Raw genomic sequence first — 16,789 nt, 5'->3', positions numbered from 1 at the left:
TCATTCTCCTCTTCTTCCTCACCTTGTACGTCTTCTCTGCAGAGGATGGGTGTTTAGTTCTTTATCTGTGATTCTGACTGACATTTATTGCCGATGCAGTTATTGTGCAAACTCAACAGAGATAGGGATGTTACTCTGTCTAAGAGATAAGGGAACGAAAAAGCCCCACGTGATTCCTATCTCCGCTCTGTGTCCCTCCGTCAGACTTAATCATGCTCTGTAATCTGAGGTTATTTTGTGTTGCTTTGGTTGCTATTTTTCTTTTTTCAAATGAGCGCATGCAAGACTGACTCAAAAAGGACAAACCAGTTACTTTTTCCAACCACATATTACAGCTACTTCTCTACTCGGAGTTCACTGAAGTGGTTGCTCATAGACAATGACCTAATGTGTACCAGTACGATGCTCTTTGAGGCTCAATCTTCGAAGGCTGCAGTCTGATTGCAATTCATCCCCCCCCGCCTGCCCGACTCTCTACGTGTTCCTCTCGGCTTCCCTCCCCTGACAGCTCTGTCCACTTCAAAGCTTGCGGTGACCTTTTTATCAATCTGAAGGGAAAGGAGAACAAGGAAGCACTTTTTCTCCTCAACCTTGGCTCGGGCTCACGCAGATGTAGGAAACATCCCTGCCTTGGCGCACGGTTTCTACCCTTAATCCCATCTATGCAGGCTGTAAATTGTAACTTCCGTTAATTATCTCCCTTCATTTTCCAATCTTTATTTATGCAGTCATTTTACTATGCCCGTGAGCACCCATCTTCAAACAAATCAGTTTTTTGCTGCGGATACGGGGGGCGGCGAGTTTAACTGTGTTGTATTTTCTGCTTTAATAATGTATGCAGGACACTGTGGCTGGTAGATGTTATTCAGAGACATCAATCATTTTCAAGGAGAGCTACAGAGAAATACTACTCGGAGACAGAACTGACAAAATCCTGCAAATTTTACTCGGCTCTGCTCACCTTTGCACAAAGACTGTACATCCGTTACCTCTCTGTGTAATGTCAAGGATAAGAACAACTTTGAAGATTACCAACAACAAAAGTTTCTATATTACTGTAGTACGTTGGGCAATGAAAGTAATTGTTAGAGACAAAGTAATTGTTCAACTAGACAATCAAATCTTTTAAGTCTAGTTGTTTTAGGCTGCAACAAAATAAAAAAATGGCAAAACATCTACAGAATAAGGAAATATGTTCGTCACTTTGCTAAATACAATCTTTACTCCAGAAAAATGTTTGCTTGGTCCTTTAAAAAAATAACAAATTTTAGCCACACCCTTATTGAAGCTTGCGAATATATTGCAATCAAAACTGTGGCTATGTATGTTTTTAAAAACTGTGACTTAACAGTTTTAAAGTTATCTTAAACAAAGTCATAGAACTTTTTGTTGTACATAATAAAAATAACTGCTACATGGAGTTCCCCATGGTTCAGTGCTAGAGCTGACACTTTTTAACTGGTGTATTCAAGTAGCATCAATCCCCAGCATTAATATCTGCATGCTGGTGAGAAAGCTTTATCAGTCTGTGAGGTTACCTGACATCTACCATTTACCAACAGCACAATTGAATGTGAAGGCCTGAAATATCCATAACTATGGAATAAATAGAAATTATTGTTTCCAACCCTCTAGAACATTATATTAACATACTATTCTCAGTTTCTGTTCATGGTACAGTCTTGGCTTCAAGTTCAATTGTAGGAAATACTTTTGACTAACATATTTCCATCACCCAACAGAACCTCCGGCCCCCCAAAGTCTTATTTCCGGCTTTCTTCTGCCTACGCAACATTACTAAAATCTGGAGCGCTGATGTTGTGTTGCGTAATACTACTCCACGCCATTAGGTGGAGTAACGGCATGGACCTTACCAAGCTCCGCCCAGAAACGCCCCTTGAAAGTCCCACGTGACTACATGTCTCACATTAACAGCTTAGCTCCAATGTCTAAACATGGCATTTTTCATTCTCTGCAGAGTATTTCTGAGTCGATTAGTGTAGCATTTCTGCCGGATTTTCACAAAATATCAGCCACGACAATGGACAAGGGAACCAACAAGTTCATGTCATCATTTTTGGACAACATCAAGGTGTTTTAGCCACGCGATGCCTCCAACATTGTGCGCGTCGCAGCTAAATGCTACCGGTCGATGAGAAAAACAGCAGATTCTCACACCCTCAGCATAAATATAGTTGTGGACAAGATCACTGATGCCTATTGTTCTTGCAAGGCTGGGTAAGTCGGGCATTAATGGTTTTGAGGGTTCGAATGTGCCTAGGACTTATACACAGTACTGGGTGCTAACGTGGCTAACACGATTACAGTTTAGTAAAAAGCCTTTTCAGGTGAAATAAAATCTTTAATGTATGTCAGATACGGTACACATTGCATATTGATCTGTTCAGCTAACGTAAGGCTGTTCAGCTAACGTAAGGCTGTAACAGACAGGCTTCGGGATGTAGAAGTTGTATCGGTACTGCTGTTATGCTGTACTTGGCTAAAAGGTTTTCATAATGGATGTGTTTATTATTGACTTTCTTTCTTTCATTCACTAAGCACAAAGAAAGCAAAGCAATAATACTTACGCCAGTAGACAATCCTTTGTTCTTATTGATCCTACGACGGTTGAGCAGCAAATGTGGTCGTGCATAAGCTTTAATCCAAGCAAGGCTTTCCGTTTTAGATTTTGGAAATCTGTGAATTTTAGTTCCACAAACACCATCAGGATACCTGACATCGCCTGTACAGATACCCCACTGACTGAGAACCATTTTTTTCCCCGAGTCCTGACGCAAAAACTTTGTGTCGGTCTGGTAGTCCACAATGTACATTAGCATGAGTTTGTGAGACGGTAAGGCACGTGATAGCTGCGCTGTGACGTAAAATGGGCATTAGCCAATGAAACGCTGCCCCTGTGTTAAGGTCCATTGTGCTCGTTCGGTGAGTTGTACTTGCTGTACTACGTTAAATAAATGCACCAAGTTGTTCGAGAGCGTGTCTTGTTTCCATACCATTACAACTATGTTTTGTAATGAAGCTAAAAACGTACCTAAATAAATGACATTATCTGGATGATCCGAAAGTTCCTTACGAAAACTTCAACTCATTGAAACTGCTGCTGCAGCTGGAGTGCAGATAAGGACGAGTAAAAGATGCCATATTTCTCCTGTATTCAAATCTCTGCACCGGTGTTCCCAGCACAGTTGAATTCAAACTTCATCTTTTCACCTACAAATCTGTCAATGACCAGCCTTCATCATTTTTAAACATTTCCCCATCGTCCTAACAGCGCTGCGTTCTCAGAATGCAGAAATATGTGAGATTTCAGCTCGTTTCTGTAGCCTTCAGCTATCAGGGCCGCATATTGTGAAATAAACTGACTGACTCAGTAGTGTTATTTCCAAGTCTAACCATATATCACTACACTATTTTAATATATTTGTTTTGTTTTAACTTCTACAGTGGCGCAGTTGGTAGAGCTGTTGCCTTGCAGCAAGAAGGTCCTGTGCATGCGTGGGTTTTCTCTGGGTACTCCAGTTTCCTCCCACAGTCCAAAAACATGACTGTCAGGTTAATTGGCCTCTCCAAATTGCCCCTACGTGTGAGTGTGTGTGTATGGCTGTTTGTCCTGTGTGTCTCTGTGTTGCCCTGCAACAGACTGGCGACCTGTCCAGGGTGACCCCGCCTCTCGCCCGAAACGTTGGCTGGAGATGGGAACCAGCAACCCTCCCAACCCCACTAAGAGACAAGGGTGCAAGAAAATGGAAAATGGAAATCCATCCACAGGATGGATTTTGGTCTCAAACACAGATTTTGTTTTGCAGCTGGTTTTTTCTCGCTGAATTTTTAATTTTAAATTTTTATTACAGGACCGGGTTTCTATAGTTTTTGAATTTTTATTTTACTTTAAGGTAAATTTTAATGTGCAGCTCATACTATTTTCTTCTTTTCTCATTGTAGTTAGAGTGATGTGACAGAGGGGGACTGCTGAGAGAGGAAGTTTTGACAGATTTCAGAGAGAGCTGCTCAGACTGACAAGACCACAGGGGAGACAGCCAACGCCCCGTTTGTGATCTAATGGGAGGTGGCAGGACATGTCCACAAGGACCCAAGTTCATCCTGAAAGGGAGGCTATACAGTCTGAGGTCAGATGAGAAACACTTCAGGAATATTGAGCGGGGAGAGTACCTCATCTCAACTTCCATTCACACTGGAATCACACCTCAGGGGAACATCAAACACCATGTTTAATTTTAAACCTTTACAAGTGGATAAATTAAACCAACACATATTTTTGGGACAAATATGCTGAGTTACTTATTTTCATTTCTCTCAGCTGTTCTTATTTTGTGCTGACCAAAGTTTCACTGTTCTGATGTGGGAGTGCAGTTTGTTTGATGAAGGCAACGTGTTGCACAAGCTGTTTTTTTTTAAAGACTGACTTCAATTTTGAAACGCAAACTAAAGATACACCTGTTAAGCATGGCTTTTAGTCGAAGCTTAAAGTACTTATAGTTAATAAATTTCATTCTCAAAAGAGATTTATTATTAAAGAAATAATAAATCTCTTATCATTTGTTTATTTTAGTTTTTGCAAATTTCATATTATCTACCACTATATTATTTTTTTGCAGGTTTATGTTTTTAATGATGGTTGCAAGTACTGTTGCAGATTATAAGAATATTGCTCTTTGTTATTCTATATTTTATTCATATTTATTTTATTATTTACAGCCTTTACTTAACAATTTTACTTCTCTTCTTCTACAATACAAATACATATCCAGCATCTCTGAATTTCAATTTAAATGTCACACCGGTGGTCCCTGGGATGCCTCTAGTGGTAGAGCTCAGAGGAAATTTTAGCTTCAGTTATTTACAAACTAAACATGAAGCAAATTTGTTGTAATATATAAGGAGTAAGCACATGCAGAAGATAAGTAGCTTTGGACACTTATTTTTGGTTTAATTACATACTACTCAAAGGGATAGTGCCTTGGAGAGTACTTTGAAAAGCCTGTCTTAAAAACCACTGTCACAAGTTGGAGAACAGTTTCCAATTGTTTTAGTCAGTGACTATAGACTAATTACAACTAGCTAAACATGTTAACAACAATTTGGGTAATGACAGTGCATTTTGCAGTCAACGACTAAAGCAGCATGTACATAAAGATGTGTTTACGTATGGAAAACCTTTAATGAGATACAAACTGAAGAGTAACTGAACTGTTTATTATTTATCAGCCATTATCGTGGCTGATAAATGCAGCCATGCTTGAGTTTAGATCAAAGGTTTGTAAGAAACCTCCTACCCTGAATCCTCAGTGTGACACAATCTATCCAAAATGATGTGAGAGGTTAAAATGACATTTTTTATAGGATTAGTATATTTAGTTGTTCCATTTATTCATCCATCAAATAATGTAACAGCTAAGTTCTTAATAAGCTGTGTCGATAAAATACATTTTCACTCAATTTCACAGTCAACTTTGACCCATGGGTAATATTCATCGTCTCTTTTGTACTAAAAAATATCCAGGGAGCTATAAAAGTGCGAAGGTTTTTAATGATTATTTATAATTATCTGTGGTGTACACGTTCTTCTTTGTCGCGATCAAGGACTCAATCAAAAGCGCGAAAAATTGGATAAATCTCAAAGGTTCCAGAAGGACAAATTTATCCCCGCTGCTCTCATCAGACATGTTTATCGCTAAGTTCTCCCACATTGCGTGTTGTTCAGGATGAGATGGTCAAAGTGAAGCTATCACTTATAGCGTGGCTTCTAGGGCTTGGTGAAATTGACTGCAAAAGCCACTAACTACACATGAACCTGACTGGGCTTTTTATGGGAAAGTCTGAGATGCCACCCCCGTCTGCATCACTTCCTACCACAGAACCTCCAGATTAATAGCTTCCAGATTATTCGGTCAGTCGTGACTGTGATCAGTTTTGCTCCGGAGAGAAAGATTTGAGCCGAAGCAGAGCGGAAACAAAGCCGCACGCCATGACAACACCGCAGTGCACAACAACAGGTCTTGCTTTTTGCCACGCTTGTTGACGTACTCAGACTCACACTTAGATTTAAAGATTTACAAAAACACTCAGGAACGATTTAAATCTATTTTTACGTAGTCTGAGAATTACCAACGGCTTTAAAGGTGAGGTGTTGGGTCCACTTTTACTTTTACAAATACAGACAAGGAATTTCCTGATGGCTTTTTTTATCACTGAAAACCACATGCGTGCGTGTCTCTTGTCCTCCTTGTAAGGTCTCTTTTTTTTTTTTTTTCCATCAGTGAGTCAGAGAAATCAGATTTCCATTTCCCATGATGGATTGTCGCCAGGATGACTGAGACTGATCGCATCCTGCTAATTCAGGCTGCGTGATGACTGAATGACAACATCAGGGCTTTATGCTTGTCTATTTTCTCCCAGAGCGAGCTGCTGAAGCATGTTTTGCACCAATTATGTGCTTTGGGGGAAAATGCCAGGTTTATAAATAGCATTTTTTTGTGTGTGTTGTTGTGATTCTGTCTGTGCCTGGAAAAAGCACAAAAATGGGATCATAAGCACTCCTCGTCTTACATCATCGAGGGTAGAGGCTTTGATCAGAAAATGAGGAGTGAATTAGTCACTCCATGGTCTTTACAACTCATTTAGTTATATAGCGTTTTTCAAGCGTATTTCTTGCTATTTGAACTTTTTTTTTTTACAACTTGAAGATCAAGGAACACAACTGACTGGTCGTGAATGAAGTTGTGGAGACATTTAAAGAGATGTGTCGTGAAACAACATTCTGATCGTTTCACGGAGCGCTCTTCAATCCATCATCCAAAAGATGGACAGAGTATGGAAAGACTGCAGACCTTATAAAGACGCTGCCGTAAATTTAACCGACAGAGTAAGCAGAGAAGAAGCAATGAAGCCCATAGTAGCTGTGGAGGAGCTGCAAAGCTCCACAGATAAGGTGAAAGAAGTGTTAGATAAAGAAGATGTCCAAAATGTGACCTTTTAGCCAACATGCACAACATTTCATATGGTAAAATCTTGACATTACACATCATTCTGAACACATAAACTCCAAAGTGAAGAATGGTGGAGGTGGAAGACTTGAGAATGGTGTGGAGTTTCACCTTCCAGAAGAGTAAAAGCCCTCAACATACAGCCAGAGCTACCGAGGGAAACAAGTTGGAAAAGCCCAGTCATGTCCAGACATAAACACAGGTGCGAATCTGTGGAAATTTGACTTTCAAAGACGTTATTTCTCCAGCCTGACTAAATTGGATCGCTAAGCCTGACCTATTCCGAACAACGAACAAACATTTGGGAAACTGGTGGAGGCATAGGAAACAAAAAAATATATAAATCAAGCAATGAATTTTTAACAAGACAAGAAAACTTGTTCAAAGTAAACCCTTGGACGGGTTGCGTTGTTTTCCAAGAAATGAAAACAGGGTAAGCTCTGTTCTTCAATCTTGCATTCACCGTGGCGATGCAGAGGTGGTTTTTCCACATAAGCCCAAACCTCACAGCCGTGCATAAAGACCTCATTTTGAGCACATCTTTCTATCTAGACTAAACTGCATTTCCATTTTTGGCCGAAAATAATTAAAATGGCACTAGATTTTTTTTTTTTTGAAATAGTCCAGCTCCTGCAACAGATGGTCTGGACTTGATTTAGATTTTTTCTCTCTCTCTCTCTCTTACATGGAAGCTTTTTGCCATTGGCTGCAGTAATTTGAACGGATTAATGGGTCTCTTGTAAGCTCCTGCTGGGCCCACCCCGTTGCCACCAGTGCCAGTCGTGCCGTACACCTGCAACGTCTGTTAAGTCACAGTAAAAGAAAAATAGAACTTATTCTAGAATCAAGAGCAAGAAATTCACTTAATAAAAGTGTACAAAATGTTTAATTAATAAAGACTTGTTAATTATAACTCTCCGCTTAAGTTTACCGAAACCTTATACGACAGCAAGAAAAAAAAAAAAAAAGAATTGTGCAAAAATATACTCCAAACATTTAGATGTGATTAAATATGTGACAGAAAAATGGCAAAGTAAAATAGTACTACAAGATCTCATGCAGACACATAGAATAGAATATACAATAGAGTATGTCTGATTAGTGTAAGCCAGCTTCCTGTTGAAATAATTATGGTGGACACTTAAAAATCACCTGATGAAATACTAAATAAGAACAGTTAGGGCTTTAATGCGAATGTTAGATTTTCATAGACTTTCTCTTCTATAATGCTAAAAATCTCCCATTTAGTTGCACTGAGCGCATCCTTTGTTACAATTCGCATCTCCATCCTGCTGCACATGACGTCTTACATGTTCCTTTCAGGCACGTCGCTCGGTCCGTCAACTTGAGGGTCCCCCTGCAGAGCACACAGCGAACTGTCATTTAAACACTGACCAGGTATTGCGCTCTAAGATGCGTTTAAGCGATGACTCACCAGGACCGAGAACGCGCCGGAACGACCCGACTTTCCCCTCTTGGGTGGGTCCAGCTTCACCTGTCTCCTCACTCTGGTCACCTGAAAGCGTTCCCAGACATGCATCTGCGTTAGTTATTGACATTTTATCAGCTTTGACGTCATTTCTGCTCGTAGGCGGTGAATTGGATTGGCCGGGGGTTCACAAACAAAAAACAACAAACTCCTCAGACATGGAACGTTGAGCCCATCCAGTGAAACAGAGCAATGCAGCCTTATCACATCATGTCTCTATGGGCCAGCTGTTCCTCCGCTGCCTCTGGTTTGCCATGGAAACCCACCTGTAGGGGGTTGGCTGTCTTGTCGTTGCTAAGGAGGGAGAAGGAGCCTGGGCGATGTTTACGCTTGTTCTTCTTCTTAGTCTGCAGAGTTTGAGACAAGTGTCTCCTCGACCTGTCAGCCTAAGAAAAACATTGACACAGGGATTACATAGACAGTAATGGACAAACTCACACACACACACACTGCATGGTTCCTAATACTGATGCTCCCTTATAACAGTTTTCACATTTTACAGCTACAAACATTAATGTGATCTTTTGGGATTTTATGGAACAGAACAACAAAAAGCAATGAATAATTGTTATTCAATGTCTTTCTGAGCCCCCCCACCCCATACCCCACTTGAAGATTATGCCGTGTATTTATATTTTGCCTCCCTGAGTAAAAACTTTGCACAGCCACAGTTCACAGCTGTTACAGCTGCAAGTAAATTGGACTATGACTACCAGATTTTGCTTATTTTACTTTTTTATAAGGGTGTGGAGATAAATATAATGCACAGATTTTAATTTGTAAAACGAAACGCATTAAAGCATTGAAGTAACTCAAGGCTCGGAGTTGAAAATGTAACAAAAAAAGTGACTTTTGCGTGATGAAGGGTGTAGATGATTTAAAATTTGGGTTATGTAGTTAGCTGCTAGCTTGTTCCCCCCCCCACCCCCCCCCCACCCCTGAACCCGGCTTGGCCTGGTTTCTGGGTGGCTACGAGAAGCCACTTACCTGGATCAGAGTGTTAGGGAAGCCCTTGACCGAGACGGCTCCTGGTAGGTTGGGGTGACTCAGGTGGGTGGGGCCCCTCCGCTCCAGCTGCCTCTTACGTCTGAACAAATCCTTGGAAGGATGAGACAGTCACAACCACAGACCACAGAGGGAAACAACAACGCCTGCATGCCTCTGTGGGTGCTAAAATGCAGACGTGGATCAAGCCCTTTGTCCCGCCGGAGCCAGCCGAGCCCTGGTCTGTTTCTGCCCTGGCTTCCTTCGCCCCGCCTCACCTTAAATTAATTTTCATTCGCTTGGAGTCGATTTTAGGATTTAGCTGAATTAATAATGTTTGTACTCTCACCATTTACGGCATTGATTTTCTCAGGATGAATCATTGCTATTGATCCGGCCATCTTCCTAAAATATGGCCAGTCACTGTAAGAAACAACAGGTTTTACTCTCTGCAAAGAGGACATTTAGTTGTGAAAAAAAAAAAAAAATCCTAATAATTTGAATTCCATTTAAATTGCCTGCGGCTTTTCCCATTAATCTCCATTTTGACGACTGCTGCAGTTTAGAGGTAGAAGTTGCTTTTGTGGGGAATTTCTTGAATTATTGTTATTCTGGTTCAAAGATACTTTTGAATCTCCTAAGACTTATTTTTGCGACACAGAAGAATGTCGCCGCTTACTAACCGAGTGATAAATGCATGTATTCATCTGGTTAGAGACAGCTAACACAAGAAAATTGGTGAGGTTGAGACAGCAAAAGATAAAACCACAAACCAATAAGACTCCCCCTAATCCACAATCAGACATCTTGTTCATAGTTTAAATTACTGGAATGTGTGACAGTAAATATTTGTTGAAGAAGGAACAGGAAAGTGTGTAATATTCTCAGCAGTGACAAGGCAGTTACTTGGATAGACCAAAAAAACGTATTGGTTCATTGTGGCGTTTATGTGGCCACTGTTAGCGCAACACGAAACAGTAATGCATTCACACTGGAAGTCTGAAGAAAAAAATTTATTGAAAACGAAATATTACAGATGTTTCAACATAATATAACGGTGTAAAAATGTAAGCCACAGAACCTGATGCTGTCTGTAAAGCGTGGCGGTAGCAACATGGTGTGACTAAAATCAAGTATTGTATTTAAAGAAAAAAACAAACAAACACTTTTTTGCTTTATAATGTGAACCAGTTATTGTGAGAAACTGGGTTTTTTATGCTGAGTTATTTTCACACTTGGTAGTTGGATTTTTCCTACTCCCAGTGGGAAAAATGAGGAACTCCCACTGAGCTCTGAGTTTTAACTCAGGAAGCTGAACGTGTCCAAACAACCCTGAAATTAGTGTCCAAAGTTTCTGCTGCACACATAAAATGTAGGAAATTGCTAAGAGGAGTTAGCGCCGCAGCGAATCACACTGGCATCCAACCTTCCACCAGGACGTACGCTCAGCTCATCCCGGCTTTCACATTTCCCACCTCCGATTTCGGAGCTCAATCAAACGCAGCGTTGAGACGACCCTAACTCCAGGGATCCGGCATCCCTGAACACCATATTGTTTCCACAGAAACACAAAGACATTTAAAGCGATTCTCAAACGTTTCAGCGTCACTCTGTTTTGTTTTCAGATTTTTCCCTTGACGTTACTTCATTTTCTATTTTCGTTTAATCTAAACGTGGCAAAATCTGACGGCCGCACAAAAATTTGGCCATTTAAATGGAACAAAAGTGTTGATGTTTTGCACATACCAGCTGTTCAGGTAAGTGTGGCCCTCTCTGCTGCCTTTTGTCATCATGCTGAGAAAAAAAAATGAAGTCAGAGTCAAAATGTATTTGTAGCATACAATTTAAACCCAAAATCAGACTCAATTTAATTCAGAATAAACAGTAATTCCACACAAAAATGTGATGTTTGCCTTTGAAATTCATTTTGATATTACTCATCAAAACCTGGCAGTGTGCATACATCTCTCTGCTGTTTGACTAAATACAGTTACTCTTGGTGAATCCCATAAATTTCCCATTTAATGTGCAGCTCTCATGTCAAAGTGCATATTATTTAGGCAGGAAAGGGCAAAACACAAGTAAACTAAGCCAAACGCTGTAAATATAGCCTGCGCAAAAAGATGCTGCTGCTGGTATTAGTTAGTCCTCACCACAACTGAAGCTTATAATTGTGTGCATGCTGTAATTACATTACAAATAACTGCTGCAGAAAGAGCACATATGGCGCAAACTCTTTCGGATGGGACTGCATTTTTAATTTTTTTGCAGCTGTCAGATCTTTTGTCCAGATGAGGGTGATTACTTTGGACAGAACACGAGGACTGTCTCGGGAGAAAAAACAAGCTAAATGCCAGTCTAAAGTCTAACAGCTGGCAGCCACATGAAAAGCCAAAGAACAGGGGAGCCGCATGATTTTGTTCCACAAATGGGTATGTATTTTGGTGTGGTGGCACTGCGACTGTAAAAACCATTACAATGAGACTTTGTTTCTGTTGAAACGAAAAAAAAATAAAATAAATTACACGTCTCCACAGGTCAGGGTTAGACTGTAAGAGTCTGAGTGGAAGAAGTTACATTCCAGCGGAGTTACTGGTTTGGTCTGGCCGAGCTACAGTGTAAACACTGACCACAGTATGTCTGAGGGAAAAGGAACAAAATCTGTGTAGGTATTTAACCCAAAAATGCAAACAAACCTGGAAATATAGCTTTACAACTATATACATAAACGATTTAATGATTAGATCATCTAAAAAAATAAAATAAATAAAACTTGAAAAATTACAGGTCTTAGTAGGCAACAAAAATATATATATACAGTTCTTTGCAGTGGTTTTGAAATGTTTTAAACATTTCATGAAAAAATATACAAAATGAAAAGGCATATTAAAAAGAAAGCATCACAATATAGAAAACAACTTAGCAATGCAAGTTTTTACTATATTACAACTTCTGTCTCAAGTCTTGTTTGAGCTGAGGTTAGTTATTATGTCTTTTTCTCTAAACAACGTCTTAATAGACTGGTATTGGCAGCACTTACCCCGGCGGTGTCTGAGCAGCACAGACTGTGACTGACACATGATGAGCACTTTGCCCTTCCCTAACTATCAGATCCATTAAAGTGCGTCACTTACCTGTCTGTCTGCGGTCTGTCCGGCAGCGCACAGCTCTCCCTGGCTTCCCTCCGAGCAGTCCAGGGCGTGCGACAGCAGGCTCGCCTGCAGGCACAGAACGCACAGCCACACGCTAAACCCCATGATCCAGCCAGGCAGGAACTAGACTAGCTCCCAGCCCCTGTCAGCTCCCTGCTTTATACTCTCGGCTCATCTAATGGAGAACAGATGCAGGGGGAACAGGGAGGCCATGCCAGCTTCGCGCAGACAAACAGCCTACCACAAGCATGTGCTCCACGCCAGCCAGCGGACTGTGGCCCAGCAGAAACATGTTAGACATCCTGAGGGGGGACCCTCTTTTTCTTTTAAAGGCTGTTTCCCCTCAATAAGCCCTCTACCCAAAACCCAAAGAGAAAAAAAAAATATATATATATATATTTTTCCACTTATGTCGGCATTACAGCTGCTAACAACATGTGTGTGAATGTGTTTACTTAAGGAAAGTAAGGGACCAAACTTCCTTTGGTAAAACTTCACATGCTGTTTATTAGGTCGGCAAAAAAAAGAAGAAAGGAATAAAAGCCAGATTATAGAGAAAGTTATATATTTTTTAAGATGAGATTCTGTTTAAAGGTTATAAACAACCAGCTTAAATAAAGAAGAGCATTACTTTAAAAACTTTTGTTCTCAAGTAATAAAAAGTTATCTCAAAAGAATACCTCAAATAAGAGTGAAACATATTTGCTGTAACCGTTGGTTTGATTTATTTTTTTGAGATTTAATCAGACTTGGAAAAATGAAATAAACTGAATCGATTCTAAATCTCGATTCTCGAAAACATAAAGTTCTTGAGATCAACACTTAAGTTAGGTAAGATTTGTATTTTTGAACTGTAAAAATGACTTTTTGTGTCCAAATATAATGTGTATATATTTGTACAGATCAAGCAGGCTTGAGTCCAGATAATAAGGTTTTGATCATAAACCATGTGAGTCTGTTTATCTGTGTTTTTGGTGAAAACGTGGACGTAACCAGAGTAGAGTCTGAACATAGGTAAAAGTAGCATTACTTTAGAATAGTACTACTCAAATAAATGTTAAAAGAATAGTGCAATAAATCAGACTTAGAAGCACCTCCCTGAAGTTACTCAAGGATATGAGAGAATAATATAACCCATTACTACACAACTCTGGAGTCAATATCTTAGTGTTGTTAATATTTCTCTTGGCATATTCATTGACTATAGTGATGCATTCTATCATTACTGGATGGGTTTTTACAGGTTCTCAGTTGAAAATACAAGAACCCCTCCTGAGAGACTACAGGGGCTTGTGAAAAGAAATTCACCATCCAATATGGCTTCCACTGAAAAAAAACAACAACAACCCAGTTTTATTGTAAATATTGTATATGGTGATTGCTTATATCTCATATAACTAGTGGCACACATGGTACGGCAAGATATATATTTGTGAAAAAGTTCCTTCACACTTCGAATTCATGAAATGTGAAAAATTACAGTACTTTGTGATTGGCTGTATTTGGTAAAGACTGCAGCATTCCCATTGTTATTTCTGCTTACGATTATGGTGCGTTTGCTTTGACTCAGTAGCCAAAGTGTGGATCTGGGAAAGACGCCAAAACCGAGCTGAGCGTGGTTTACTTGCAAGTTGTCATGTAGTTAACTGCTTTTAGCAATGCGGGAAGAAATAATTTATTTTTATATACATGTTAATTTATGCTGTAACACACTAAAGGTTCCCAAATTGAGGCTGTAAACACTATGTGCGCAATAAAAAGTTCAGCTAAATGTTCTGCAAATACAATTTTCACAAAATTTTCTATGGATGGAAACCATTTTGGACTCAGAACTCCTGGTCGACTTTTAACTTTCCGAGCTAGAGTTTTTTTTTTAGTTCAGGTGGCATCTTGGTTGTATTTCTGACAGGGAAAATAAAAATCTAACTTCCATGTACAAATAAAACGCATAACAACAAATTCCAACGTTTCCCTGACTTAAATGCACTAAACTTGATTGTGATATCAGCTCCAATTTATAGCCAGTTTCCGAGTATATGTTTTTTTATTTTTTTTTATTTTTATAAAATTCCCCGGATCTGCTTTAAATCATTACCACATTTGACCATTATTCACTAAGAAGCCACTGGTTAGTTAAACAGGAAGCGGAGCTTGGAGGAGGTGTGTCTCCAAATGACTGAGGATGAAAGTTGAGAAACTATTTAAGTCAATACAGGTGATTATGAGCATCATAGAAAAAAGTCAGCTTAGAATGATATCAGTGATGCAACGATTTTTATGTACAGATACATAATTTCAATTTCCTGCCATCATAAAACCGACACGTTTAATTGTTAACACTCATGTCGGTCCTTAGTTGCCAGTTGATGTTTTTCTTCTTTTTTCCTTTTTTTACCTTTTTAAACGCGTCATGCAAACCAGAACTGCCAAGATATCACCGTGACGTCAACATTTCTGTCTGACTGATGTCCATGTGTGTTTGAAGAAGTGTCTGGAGAACTTCCCATGCTTGCCCAATTGGTGGCAGTGCAGCGAATCCAATGAAGTACCATCAACATCCACACATAACAGTAAATGTCTTTTGAATAGCTCTCCACTGTAGTGATCACCTTGGATGAAACGTTGATACAATGAATTTATGCAATTCTTCATCCTTATTGGAACACATCAGAGTCTTATAAGCTTTCAGGGAAAAAAAAGAAGAAGAAGAAGAAGTAATTACTCTTCGGCAGTCAAATCTGATATATACCACCAGCTATCAGCGCTGTCAGTTTATCTTTCAGCTAGCAGACTGCCGCTGAACGAACGCTGGCAAATGTGGATAAATCATTCCTGTCAGAAGCAGTTAGAAATTACGAAGAAGTCTTGCATGCTTGCAAAGTTTTGGAAATGTACTGGGAAACAAAATAGAGCATGCGTTACATTTAAGCTCAAACGCATGTTTTTCATTATCTGGGAAGCGAGCGTTGACAGGGTTAGTGTAAGTCTGTGGGTGTGTGTAACCATGATGAATGCATCTCCTGATGGGGCAAGTTGTCTATTAAAGCACCCTGTGTCGAGGTGCATCGCAAGATTGAGAGAACGAGTGGGAGTCAGGAAGACAAACAAGAAGAAAATGAAATCCAATAAAACGCCTTCGAGTCCAAGAGGACGTCTCATTTCTCTGCTCAAACTATGGATATTAAACAAGTTTCATTTCCGGTCAGAGTCGACTTACTACTTCTGCCTTCTGCAAGGTCGCTGTCTCTCTCCAAAACATTGCGGGAAAAGACTGCGAACGCAGTGAGTCAGGGCTGAAGCGGCGAGAGAGAAACACCATTATTCATCTTGCACCTTCAGCTCCCAACCTCAAACTCCCTTATTTTCTGGGAGCTTGAGGTTGGGAGCGTAAAAGGTGTTGCTGCACACGTTTCCCGCGGGACACGGAGAGACCGCCGTCTGGACAGCCGCGGGCTAATGATGCGAATCGACGGAGGGTGACGTTTGGTCCAGAGACGAGGGAAAGGGTGAAGAGTGAAAAAATGATCTCGAGGGAGCGAACACTGCCTCAGACGGCAGCCAAGCCCACGAGAGGACAAACGCGTCAGCCGTTTCGCCGGACAACCCGAGCCTGCTCGTTCCACTTGCTTGAAATACAGGAGGTCCTGGAAAACACGTTAAAATCCATTTACCAAGGTTATAAGTTTACATTAGACCCACATAAACCAGAATGCGGCCGTGAAGAAAAAAAAAAGGGAGCAATCACAGCAGGGGAGGGTTATTTCACTCTCCAAATCCCTCTCATTCACTCAACACTTTCAAGTTTAAAGTATACTTTTTTTGAAGCATCTGAGGGAGTTAAGCCTCCAAAAATTGCTATGTGGAACCACTTTTTCCCTGCCTCCCTATGGGAACTGACATCTATCCTCTCTGCTTTCAGCTGCTGTCAGTCTGTCTGAAGACGATGCTCCACGGCTAGCAGCCTCTGACCTCAGGAGAAAACACCTCTTTTTCCACTCTGCCCCATGTTGGAGGGTGAGAAGACAGGTAGACTGAGCATAAATACTGGCGGAAATGTGTTTATGTGTGGCACGAGAATAAACAATGCGTCTCGCTGGCAGCCTGAATGTGGGAAAGGGAGATTTGACATGTGAAGCAAC

General features: G+C 40.3%; 1 protein-coding gene across 1 annotated transcript; it reads right to left on the bottom strand.

Annotated features, from left to right (window-relative positions):
• Positions 1–7,892: 7,892 nt before the first annotated feature.
• LOC145549355 (uncharacterized) lies at positions 7,893–12,859 on the bottom strand. The gene is made up of 6 exons (XM_081601503.1): positions 12,633–12,859; positions 11,245–11,292; positions 9,502–9,612; positions 8,781–8,900; positions 8,461–8,541; positions 7,893–8,382 (listed from the first exon to the last, which is right to left on the bottom strand). The coding sequence occupies exons 1-6, from the start codon at positions 12,753–12,755 to the stop codon at positions 8,332–8,334; spliced, it is 534 nt and encodes a 177-aa protein (XP_081457629.1). The 5' UTR covers positions 12,756–12,859; the 3' UTR covers positions 7,893–8,331.
• Positions 12,860–16,789: the final 3,930 nt, after the last annotated feature.

This window comes from Poecilia reticulata, chromosome 20 (assembly GCF_904066995.2).
Source record: "Poecilia reticulata chromosome 20, P_reticulata-male-v2, whole genome shotgun sequence".
Taxonomy (NCBI): Eukaryota; Metazoa; Chordata; class Actinopteri; order Cyprinodontiformes; family Poeciliidae; genus Poecilia; species Poecilia reticulata.
This window is presented reverse-complemented; position numbering and strand designations above follow the sequence as displayed.